Here is a 12,174-nt window from a genome sequence, read left to right on the forward strand (position 1 = left end):
CTGGCTCGAGGCCGCCTGGTGAAGGGCGCAGCTGTGCTTCCCGCTACACAGGCTGCGTGGCCAGAGCAGCGAGGGAAAGACGCACCAGTAAGACCAGTTCCAAAGTGTTGATGCGTTTTATTATCTGACTGGGAAAGACACTGCAGCGTCTGCAGGTGGGTGGTGCGGGCTTAATCCTCCTCCTCATCATCACCGGCCCCGGCTCCGCCCTGGCCCTTCTTGGCGTTCTTCCTCTTCACGCGGCCCGGGCGGCCACCCCCGTACGGGGACCGGAGGGAGAAGTCGATGTGCTTCTGGGAGTCCAGGCGGACAATGAAGGACGGGATGTTCACCACCTGCTTGCGGACCCTGGAGGAGGAGGGCAGGTGAAGGGCGGAGACACCTCTGTGACTCGTGCTGAAGCCAGAGGGTGGGTGACAGCTGTGCTGACAGCCATGCCGCAGAGCATCCTGACCCCATGGACTCAGGTGTTCATCTAACCCAGACACTTTGTGACAGTGTCTCCTTTTACAAAGGGACATTCAGAAGTACCCACACAAGACCACAGAGCCAATGAGGAGAGGTGGCAGCCTGTAAGCCCAAGATCTTGTTTTTGAATATTCTGAACACTGAGTTTTGTTCTGGAAGCAACAGCCCGAGGCTGGGTTCTATGAAATCCTTTCCGACAAGGAATGTAAGTGAGGCTCTTGTCCAGGGGTTCCGGACTAGTGAAGGGCCTAGGCAGCAACTGAGTGCAGAGATCCTGCCCATTTACTGCACAGCTTCCCCCGAATGGCGCCCAGCGTACAGATCAGGTGAACAGCACCGGTAAAGACCCACTGGCCTGACTGGTCTTCAGGGCACCAGTGGCCACCGAGCCAGCACTGGCCTCACATGGGACCCTGGACTGTGGTGACTTCGCCACCAAGGTAATGCCCACAGTATAAGAATGCAGCAGCAATCCGGCTCTGGGATGACTTCACAAGTGGTCCTAAGACAGCCGAACACACCCAAGCCAGTTAAAGCCCAACGACCTCTCACTGGGGGACACCAGAGCTGTTACCTGTCCAGTTGCCTGCATGCCTGGCAGAGGCCTTCGCAAGGTGTACGGCTCAGGCCGCAGTGACCCTTGTGCTGGGCTATGGGGGGGATGAGGCAGCCCCCAGCCCCCCACGAGCTATTTGTAGGGGTCAGTGTGTACCCTCAGGGTGAGCTCACACCTGTCACCTCCGAGGGCTGTATAGAAGACAGGGACAGTAGGCTCAGCAAAGGCAAGCGTCAGGGGGCGGGGAGGACTCTGGGAGCCCAGCAAAGGCGTTACCTGATGTGACGCTGGCGGATGAGCACACGGGCGTGATGGATGGACTTGGCCAGGCCCAGCTTGAAAACCTGCGTCTGCAGGCGCCTCTCCAGGAAGTCCTCGATCTTCAGGCCCAGGATGTAGTCCAGCTTCATCTTGCCCTCGTCCAGCACGCCGATGCGGACGAGGCGCCGCAGCAGGGCGTTGCCTGTGGGTGGGGGGGTAAGCGTGACTGGAGCCCAGCTGACCTCCACCTGCTGAGTTCAAATCCTCCACCTCACTTTGGTGGGGCCTCAGAAGTAGGAGCCAACTCTGACACAGGACCATGTGACTCATGTGATCTCACAAAACCCTAAGGCAGGTTCCTAAGGCTACATCCACCTCACCAGGGAGGGCAGGTGACTACACACACCTGTGTTCTCACCTGTACGAGAACCTTCCTCAGATTTGTTAGGAAGAGTAAATGACTCAATCCCTGTAAGAAGGCTTGGCATTCACCAGCAATATTTATGTGCAAAGACCAAGGGTTGCTGCTATTGAACCATTCCCCGTAACTAAGCACAGTAGGTAAGAGCTAATATTCTGTAGTCAAGAAAGCCCTAGTTTCACCGGCCCGGTGGCTCAGGTGGTTAGAGCTCCATGTTTCTAACTCCGAAGGCTGCCAGTTCGATTCCCACATGGGCCAGTGGGCTCTCAACCTCAAGGTTGCCAGTTCGATTCCTTGACTTCCGATTCCTTGACTTCCGCAAGGGATGGTGGGCAGCGCCCCCTGCAACTAAAATTGAACACGGCACCTTGAGCTGAGCTGCCGCTGAGCTCCCAGATGGCTCAGTTAGTTGGAGCGCAGCCTCTCAACCACAAGGTTGCCGGTTCGACTCCTGAAAGGGATGGTGGGCTGTGCCCTCTGCAACTAGAAAATGGCAACTGGACCTGGAGCTGAGCTGCGCCCTCCACAACTAAGACTGAAAGAACAACAACTTGAAGCTGAACAGTACCCTCCACAACTGAGATTGAAAGGACAACAACTTGACTTGGAAAAAAGGCCTGGAAGTACACACTGTTCCCCCAATAAAGTCCTGTTCCCCTTCCCCAATAAAATCTTTGAAAAAGAAAGAAAGCCCTAGTTTCATGGAGCAGGCTCATAGCTAATTAACACTGACACGGGGGTAAAAGCCCAAAACTTTTCTGCTTAGAAAGGATTAGTTTCAAGAAGAGGTAGAAAAGCATAAAGGTGGTCAAATATATGGTGACAGGACATTTGATTTTGGGTGGTGAACATACAACGCAATATATGTACAGATTTATTACAGAATTGTACATTTGAAACCTATATAATTAACCAATAAACAAATAACCGTAATAAATATGAAAAGGATCAGTTTCACTTTATGAAGTGGCTATTGGAACAGAGCCAGGAGTGCAGTTTCCAGGCTCTCAGCTTCACGAGGAAAGGTGCTGGCTCAAGTAGTAAATGGACGTCAGCTGTAACCAGGGAGGCATTAGCCACTGATATAACTGCCGTGGCTACGCTAGCAGAGGGTGGTCTAGTGGTGGTGGAGTGTGGATTGCGGATCGTGTGGCTCCTGCTTCCTGTGTCTCCAACCCAGCCGCCAGCGAGAATATAGTGGTATGACTCCTCTACCTATGGCTCCGTGGGTGTTCCTTTTTGGCCTCACCATGTCCTGCGTTCTTATGTTGGGAGCGGGACCAGTGACCCCACCTGACACCATGAATGCCAGTATTAATCTTTCGTTACAGCAAAACAAAATTCAAACTCCATAAACAGTGGACCCACATCTATGGGACACTTTCCCCAGGGAAAGCTTGAAAGAAAGCTGGCTGATCCCGTGGGCACTTCAGTGGCAAAAGGGCCCGTCATTGTGGCATGAAGCAAGCACTGAAGCGCCTTAGTTGTTGATCTGAAAAACAGAACACCTGTCCTTAAGCTGCTATGAGGACGGAGTTTATACTGGTCGGTACCTGACGGAACCGCCAGCCAAATGGTGGCTGCTGGTAAGAGTTCGTCTTTCTAACAGATGAGACTCAGGGACCCTTCCCGCCTGATGCCACACCAGTGAGGACACTTGCAGCGGCAGAGCTCACTCACAGGCTCCTCCTCCCTGTCCTATGGCTAAATGGCTTCATTTACCAGAAAGTGAAGGTGCTGCCTTCCCCTCGCTACTTCCATTTCTGCCATGGAAAACCATAAACAATCTTTGGACACCTGCCACTCAACCCTGCCCTATCTGATCTCTTTGCCATATGACTGTCATCCAACCACAGAGTTGAGTTTCATTATAATTAGCCCTATCTTCAGAGCCCTCCAAGACCAGCTGTGGCCTCCTCCCTTCAGCCTCTGGGATAACGTCCCACCCAATACCAGTGTCCATGGGGAAGGGGATTCTGGAATTTCCATGAGATTGTCAAAAGCAGTTATGAACTAATAAAAAGAATGAAACCACTAACATCTGTGAGTGTGAGACAGACTTAAGTGCGATACATATGCGGTTAAACAAGCTCCATGCCTTGCTCAACCTCTAATATGGATAACCACTCTCTTGCTTACAGTGAGAGCTCAGCTTTAAAAGCATTTCCTTCCTTAGTCATAGGTTAGGAGAAAAAAAATCATACTAATAACCCAATTGAAAATTAGTAAGAGAAAAGCCAGGTACTCAAGGAAGCCAGGCCTGATTCCCAACCCCTCCTGCTTTCCACCATAAATCAAGATTCCCTAGCCTTGGGCTAAAAACAGGATCAAAATGACAGCTATGAGGGAGCCAGTGTTAGGAGTTAACTAAAAACAAGTTGCAGACGCTTTGAATAAATTGTATGGCATGTAAATTTTGTCCTAATAAAAGCTGTTACAGGGCCGGCCCAGTGGCTCAGGAGGTTAGAGCTCCGTGCTCCTAACTCCGAAGGCTGCCGGTTCGATTCCCACATGGGCCAGTGGGCTCTCGACCACAAGGTTGCCAGTTCAATTCCTCGAGTCCTGCAAGGGATGGTGGGCTCTGCCCCCTGCAACTAAGATTGAACACGGCACCTTGAGCTGAGCTGCCTCCCGGATGGCTCAGTTGTTGGTTGGGGTGCGGGCTCTCAACCACAAGGTTGCCAGTTCAATTCCTCGAGTCTCGCAAGGGATGGTGGGCAGCGCCCCCTGCAACTAAAAAATTGAACACGGCACCTTGAGCTGAGCTGCCGCTGAGCTCCCAGATGGCTCAGTTGGTTGGAGCCTGTCCTCTCAACCACAAGGTTGCCGGTTCGACTCCCGCAGGGGATGGTGGGCTGTGCCCCCTGCAACTAGCAACGGCAACTGGACCTGGAGCTGAGCTGCGCCTTCCACAACTAAGACTGAAAGAACAACAACTTGAAGCTGAACAGAACCCCCCACAACTAAGATTGAAAGGACAACAATTTGACCATTGTTCCCCAATAAAGTCCTGTTCCCCTTCCCCAATAAAATCTTTAAAAAAAAAAAAAAAGCTGTTACAAACAACAAATTACAGACCCATTTACAGCCAGACTTTACATCTGTTCAAATCACAACCTGTGAATTACACAAAGCTCACCCCATCCAGGATAATCAATGTAAGCTACACGCGCCAAGTTAGGGAGCACATTAACTTTTTACATTCAGCTACTGTTCCCTAAGCTTCCTCTAAAAATCATCTGATTCCATCCCCATCACTGAGTCCACCTGGAGCCTGCCCTCCAGTCCCACTATGATGGGAGGCCTCTCTGACCATTTGTTCATCTGTAAGGGTATTATCAGTAGCCACCCCTTACAAGGCTGCTGTGCAGGTTAAATGATGTATAGGAAGAGCTTAGAAAAAGGAACTTAGCCCAGTCCTTATAAGATACCAGCTATTTTAATATTATTGCTATCTTATAATCTAAGAGAGACCATTAAAATTTGAATGGGGACGTGTCAATTTTTGCTTTGGGAAGCCCTCAACTTCCGATCTCAAAGTAGAAATTTAAGATGTTAAGCAAGAGTCTAAACGTTCTTCCCTGTGACATCCATAGGTCCTGTCCTGTCCTGTTTAGGTCTTTGCAAAATGTCCCCTAAATGTCCTTGACCATTGAAGCAGGTAAATACACAGCCAAGCCCCCTCCCTGCAATCACCATCAGACATTTCAGAAACTCCACCATCTAGAAAACAGGATATATACGAGCAGTTATTTTCACGTTATACACAGCTGTAGTTAGGCGGCCAAACTTGCTTGGTGTTATTAGTTCTAATTAAGGGTAAATTAAGATCCAACGTTTGGGTAAAACAAAGTGGCACACGTAAAGACTAGGGCAAGGATTTGGATCCAGACTCCCTTTTCCTACCCCACGATTCACATTCAACTCCAAGTTAAAAGGCTGGCTCCACTTGTTCAGCGGAACACCTCTGTCACTGGCCCAGCAGCCCTGCCCTTCATCCCTTTCCTGAGGGGTCCCATACACACCTTCAAACAGCCGCCGTGGGTCTTTCTCATCCAGCGTCAGCAGCTCCCGGGCAGCCTTGCGGATCTTGGCCAGTGTGAATTTGACCCTCCAGACCTCACGTTTGTTCCGAAGCCCATACTCGCCTACAAAATGAAGGGGGGGGCTGATAGGCGAACAGGCTCAATCCTACGGACTAGTGCAAAAGATGGATTGCTGGCTTCGGGATACAGAAAATCTTTGGAAACCACCAATAATCCTTAACTTGGGGAAGAAGGAGACGGACACACCTGAGAATTCGAACTGACAGCCGAGCAAGGAGCGACCTGATCCACGTGCTCGCCTTCTCCCGACCCTGGAAGCCAAAACCCTGCCTTCGCCACTCACCGATCAGCTTCAGCTCTTGGTCGAGGCGGGATTTCTCGAAGGGTCTCCGCGGGGTCACGTAGGTTTTGCGACAAACCCAGCTCCGGGCCACCGGCATGTTGGCTCCGCTCGCCCGTCGGCGCCTGCGCGGGAGGGAAAGCTCACCGTGAGGACTCCAGGCGGCACCTGCGCAGTGCCACAACTATGCTACACCACCACACATCTCGCGAGAATTGCCCTAAAGCTTTTGGTATCACCCCACAAACCAGTTGCTATCCGTCCTCATCTCACCCCCAACCTCTTCACGGTCCTTATTAAGGCTCGGAAGGCCCGCACGACCTAACAACCCACACATGCACCACAATACACGGCAGCACAACTAACCTAAGAGCAGACCCTGGTAACTGAGGAAAAGGAGCGCACACGCTCGGGCCGCGCTCTTATAGCAGCGCCGCCGCCCGTGACGTCAGCCCGCACGGCGCACGCCTGCACCAATCAGAAGAGGCGTTGGCGGGCAGGAAAGCTGTGTGGACAAAAGGTTGGGCGGGAGCCGCGTTTGGTAGGAGTATCACATCTCGGCGCCTGATAGGGAGTCAGAGACTTGAGAAGTGGGGACCCTCCTCCGCCCCAGGGTGGTGACTGAAATGCAGCCACTAGTCTCTGAGTCGGTCTAATGATGGAGACATTGTATCTATGTCTCTAGGCCTCAGCGGGCTCCCCCTCTGTGAAAAGACCCCCAGGGGCTGAGGCCTCTCCAACGCACATCTTCGAGAAGATGCTCCGTGGATTCCATGAATAATGAAGTCGTCGTGTTTCCTGTCAGAATAATGTCATCCTGAAGCATAGCCAGAAGCCAGCCTGCTGTTTTGAACCCTGGCTGCAAATCTGAGGAGCGAATCCATCGAGTCGCAGTTCTGTTGCTTGCCTTGAGACACAGCTCAGCTGCCCATCCTGACGAGATTCCACTTTTGCCTTCCTTGCTTTCTGTAGAGAAGGGAAAAAAGATCTTGGTAGAAAGTCGGCCATTCCTGGAATGTTTATCACTTAGTAGCTCTGGCTACCTCTGGGGACAGAAGCCCGCTCTCAGTGTGGGCCACGTTAATTCATTTCCGCAGCAATTTATTGAGTGGCACAAGGAATTGTTCTCCTACATGGTGGTGTAGAGCCATGAATAAAACAGCTCCTCTGCTCGTGAGTTTAGAGTCTTAGACAAGAAACCAAAACAGTAGAAGTTCCTCTATATCTCTGGGACTATTTCTGTTTTCTTTGCCCATTTATTCAGTTCTTTAAATTCCACATATAAGTGAGGTCATATGGTATTTGTCTTTCTCCGACTGACTTATTTCTTCACTTAGGGAGAAGGGGAAAGGATTAGCATAAAGTGGTAACTACAACATTGCCAAGGGGACATGAAAGACAGTTTGGGGAATATAGTCAATAATGTAAAGATTTTGTAGGGTGTCAGATGGGCACATCTTATTGGGGAGACCACATCATGGATGGTGTACTTGACCACTGCATTGTACACCTAAAGCTGAAGCTGAATAATACTGTATGTCAACTATAACTGAATATCTATATATAGTCATGGGATATGGAGTACAGCATAGGGAATAGTCAATGGAATTGTAATAGGTATATATGACATCAGAGGAGCAATAGATTGGGGGAGGGGTTATCACTTTGTGAGGGGTGAAATGTCTATTATATTGTTTTGTACACCTGAAACTAATAATCATAATAGCCAAAAAGAAGTAATAAGTTGAATGAAATAAATCAGTTCTGAGTGTGGTGCCATTAAGACAATAAATTATTGACAATGACTGAGGGAAGATGGTACCTCAGATAGGATGGTCAGGGGCAGGCTGTTTAAGGTGATTTTTTTGTTTTATAACTTGAGACTCAAAGATATAAAGGTTTTGTGCCTCTTTATCGAAACAGCAGTTTATATCCTGAGGTTCCCAAAACAGGGAAAATGTTCTGAAAACACTTGCTATACATTCTGCTGCACGTTGGCATTCATTTGTCACCTGAAGGAATTTACAGTTTTTGATCTCCTTTCTCAACTTCCTACTCTCAGACAGCCCCTAGGATTATTTCTTCTAGTCTTTTCCTCTTTAGAGTAATACCATTCACACCAAGGGCTTATCATTGTTAGATAATGTTTAATGAGCACTTTAAATGTACTAGGGTTTGGGCTAACACTTCATCTCGGTTTTTACAATTAATTCTTGTGCCCCATGATTTCTATCACTAAAAATAATAAAAGGTGGCATTCTGAAATGCTTACTATGTACAAGGCACTGGTCAAAGAACTTTACACGTATTACTTAATCCTCAATACATACTTAAGGAGTACTCTGAGAAACTGCCCTCCCTCATACATAATGGTACTATTATCAATACTCACTTAAGGAGTACTAATACTAGTACCAGTCCTATTTTACAGATGGCATGGAGGCACCAAACAGTGGTTATAGAACTTGCCCAAGAATACACGATGTGGAAATAAATGAAGACAACCAAATTAGAACAAGCAAAGGCCATTTATTCAAAGTAAGGGCATCAATTACTGTCACTTGTGTTTTGGCAGAGACACCAAAGTGTAACGAAACCTCCATAAAAAAATCAAAGAAGGGCCGCCGTTTTGCTCAGTGGTTACAGCAAGGTGCTCATAACACCAAGGTCACCGGTTGAATTCCCACATGGGCCAATGAGCTGTGCCCTCCACAACTAGATTGAAAACAACTTGACATGGAGCTGATGGGTCCTGGAAAAACACACTGTTCCCCAATACTCCCCAATAAAAATTTTTTAAAAAAAAGAACCCAAAGGGAGTTTCCAGTTTAGTAAATAGGAGATTTGGGGAGAGTGGTGCACCTGGAGCCTCCTGGTTGATTAAATCATCAACCCTGGATGATTGAACTCAATCTCCAGCCCCTCTCTCCTGGGTGGAGGGAAGATATTAAAAGTTCCAACCCTCTAATCACATGGTTGGTTCTTCTGGCAACCAGACCCCATTCTTAGGTGTCTTCCAAAAGTCGCTTCATTTACATAAACTCAGGTGTGTTTGAAAGGGGTTTTTTATATAATAAATATCAAGACACCTGTATTGCTCTTATCACTTCAGGAAATTCCAAGGGTTTTAGCTCTGTGCCAGGAACAGGGATGAAGACCAAGTATACATCTTCCATTATAAATTACAGTATCACATCAGTGCTAAGTGGTAAGGCAAATACATCAAGTAGGAAGGGGCATGCGAGAGGAGGGTCAAATTTGAAGTAAAGCGATCATGGAAGGCCCGGGAAGGAAAGACCAGCTGGCAGTGAGGCACAAGACCACATGACCATTAGGGGAGCAGTGTTCCAGGTTGGGTAGCAGGTGTGAAGATAATGAAAGGGGAGCTTGCTGAAGAGACTGGTGCACAGGCAAATGGATGGAGTCAGAGTTAGAGGAACCTGCAATGTTTGGTTTACCCAGAGATGGGAAACTGGGGAGTTTTAAACAGAGGAGTGACACGATCTGACCTACCTTTTAACCTGACTGTTGAAACAGACAATAGAGGGGCAAGGGTGAAAGCCAAGAAGATGAGTGAGGAAGCTACTGCAATCATCCAAGTGAGTTTCATGCTGGCTTTTGGCAAAATGTTAGCAGCGAAGATGGAGCAAAGTGATCAAATTCTGGTTCTACATTCGGAAGATAGTGCCTATAGGATTTAGTGGCTGATTGGATGCAGGGGTACCAGTAACAATTTACTTTTGAAGACTTTTAGGGCAGTTTTAGGTTCACAGCAAAATTAAGAGGTAGAGATTTCCCATACATCGCCCACCCCCCACATCCATCGCCTCCCCATTATCAGCATCCGTCACCAGAGTTCTACACGTGTTACCACTGATGAACCTACATTGACACATTATAATCACCTAAAGTCCAGAGTTTACATTACGGTTCACCATGGATGTGGTACATTCTGTGGGTTTGGACAAATGTACAATGACATGCATTTATCATTAGACTATCATACAGTCATTTCACTGCCTTAAAAATCCTATGCTCCAATTATTTCTTCCTCCCTCTCCCCTCCAACCCCGATCTTTTCAGTCTTCATAATTTTGCCTTTTCCAGAATGCCATATAGTTGGAACCATGCAGTATGTAGCCTTTTCAGAAGTTTCTTTCACTTAGTAATATGCATTTAAGATTTCTCCATGTCTTCATAGCGTGAAAGCACATTTCTTTTTAGCACTGAATAACATTGTCTAGATGTACTATACTTTATCCATTCACCTACTGCAGGATATCTTGGTGGCTTCTAAGTTTTGGCAATTATGAATAATGCTGCTGTAACATTGCAGGTTTTTGTAGGGTTGTGTTTTCATGACCTTGGGTAAACACCGAGGAGGATAATTGCTGATCATATAATAAGGGTATATTTAATTTTCTCAGCAGCTGTCACTCTTCCGAGGTGACTGTACCATTTGCATTCCCACCAGCAATGAATGAGGGTTCCTGTTGCTCCACATCACACCAGCATTTGGGGTTGTCAGTGTTTTGGGTTCTGGTCTGATAGGTACATAGTGGTATGTCATTATTACTTTGCATTTCCATAATAACATTTTCATATGCTTATTTGCCATCTGAATCTTACTTTGTGAGGTGTCTGTTATCCGTTAAGGTCTTCAGACCATTTTTAAATCCATTCTGTTTTCTTAATCTTGAGTTGTAAGAGTTCTTTGTGTCTTTTGAACAACAGTCCTCTATCAGATATGTCTTTTGCAATATTTTCTCCAAGTTTTCAATTTTAATGAAGTCCATATTATCAATTCTTTCATGGATCGTGCCTTTGGTATTTATCTAAAATGTCATTGCCAAACTTTAGGTCATCTAGGTTTTCTCCTAGGAGTTTTATAATTTTGCATTTTACATTTAGGTTTCTGATGCATTTTAAACTTTTATTTATTTGTGTTTTTCCAGGACCCATCAGCTCCAAGTAGTTGTTTCATTCTAGTTGTGGAGGGCGCAGCTCAGTGGCCCATGTGGGGATCAAACCGGCAACCTTGTTAAGAGCACGGCGCTCTAACCAACTGAGCCAACCGCCTGCTCCCTACGATGTATTTTGAGTTAACTTTTTTGCCAGGAGTATAAGGTCTGTATCTAGATTTATTTTTTGTTTTGTTTTGTTTTTTGCATGTGGACACGCTCACAATAGTTTATTTTTTTTAAGGAAGGCGCAGCTCACAGTGGCCCATGCTGGGATCAAACCAGCAACCTTGGTGTTATCAGTACCAGGCTCTAACCAACTGAGCTAACTGGCCACCTGTCTCACAATAGTTTTTAATGAGGAACTTTTGAGAGGGAAGACTCAGGACACAGGTACTGCGACTTGTAAGTACTTTGTTGTAGAGAGAAGAGACAAGGTGGAAGAATATATATATATATTCATACATACATATATATTCATACATACATATATATTCATATATATATATACATACATACATGCAGGCCAATTACCAAAGAGACACGCAGAGTAGTGTTAGCCAGACAAGGATTAGTGTCCTATTTCAAATTAATCCAAACAGATAGGAAATTGAGATTCTATCAAATTTGTTTACCGAGAAGGACAAGAAAGAAAGTAGTTGGAGGAGGGTACAAATTTAGCAACTAGAGGTAGAGACTTTCAGCCCCAGGATTTTTACCACGTTGAATGTATTACAGTCACAAAATCTACATGACAAAACTACGCATTATCTTAATATACGTATAAATACTGGAAGTATGTACTGATAATGTTCTAGTCATTTCTTAAGCAGAAGGTCAATATAGGGAATCATTTTATAAATGCTTATTTTATACATTGGTTTTGGTAAAAAGTTGTCGAATATGACACATATTAAAAAAAAAAAAAGGACCCAGAATATAAATGTACGGCATAAAAAACAATTCTCAAACACCTGAATAAACACCTGTCAGGCCAAGAAAACAAATACCGCCAGTATTCCAGAAGGCCCGAGAGCCCTTCCTCACGTTCCCCTCCCCACTCCACACTCCTGTCCTGAAATGGCAACACTCACATTCTCCTCCTCTTCGTGTGTTATTTT

General features: G+C 46.6%; 1 protein-coding gene across 1 annotated transcript; it reads right to left on the reverse strand.

The window, feature by feature from the left end:
* Nucleotides 1-97: 97 nt before the first annotated feature.
* RPS9 (ribosomal protein S9) lies at nt 98-6,593 on the reverse strand. The gene is made up of 5 exons (XM_019715930.3): nt 6,459-6,593; nt 6,096-6,217; nt 5,732-5,854; nt 1,301-1,487; nt 98-348 (listed from the first exon to the last, which is right to left on the reverse strand). The coding sequence occupies exons 2-5, from the start codon at nt 6,190-6,192 to the stop codon at nt 171-173; spliced, it is 585 nt and encodes a 194-aa protein (XP_019571489.1). The 5' UTR covers nt 6,193-6,217; nt 6,459-6,593; the 3' UTR covers nt 98-170.
* Nucleotides 6,594-12,174: the final 5,581 nt, after the last annotated feature.

Source organism: Rhinolophus sinicus, chromosome 8, assembly GCF_057876585.1.
Source record: "Rhinolophus sinicus isolate RSI-liver-muscle chromosome 8, RSI-T2T, whole genome shotgun sequence".
NCBI lineage: Eukaryota > Metazoa > Chordata > Mammalia > Chiroptera > Rhinolophidae > Rhinolophus > Rhinolophus sinicus.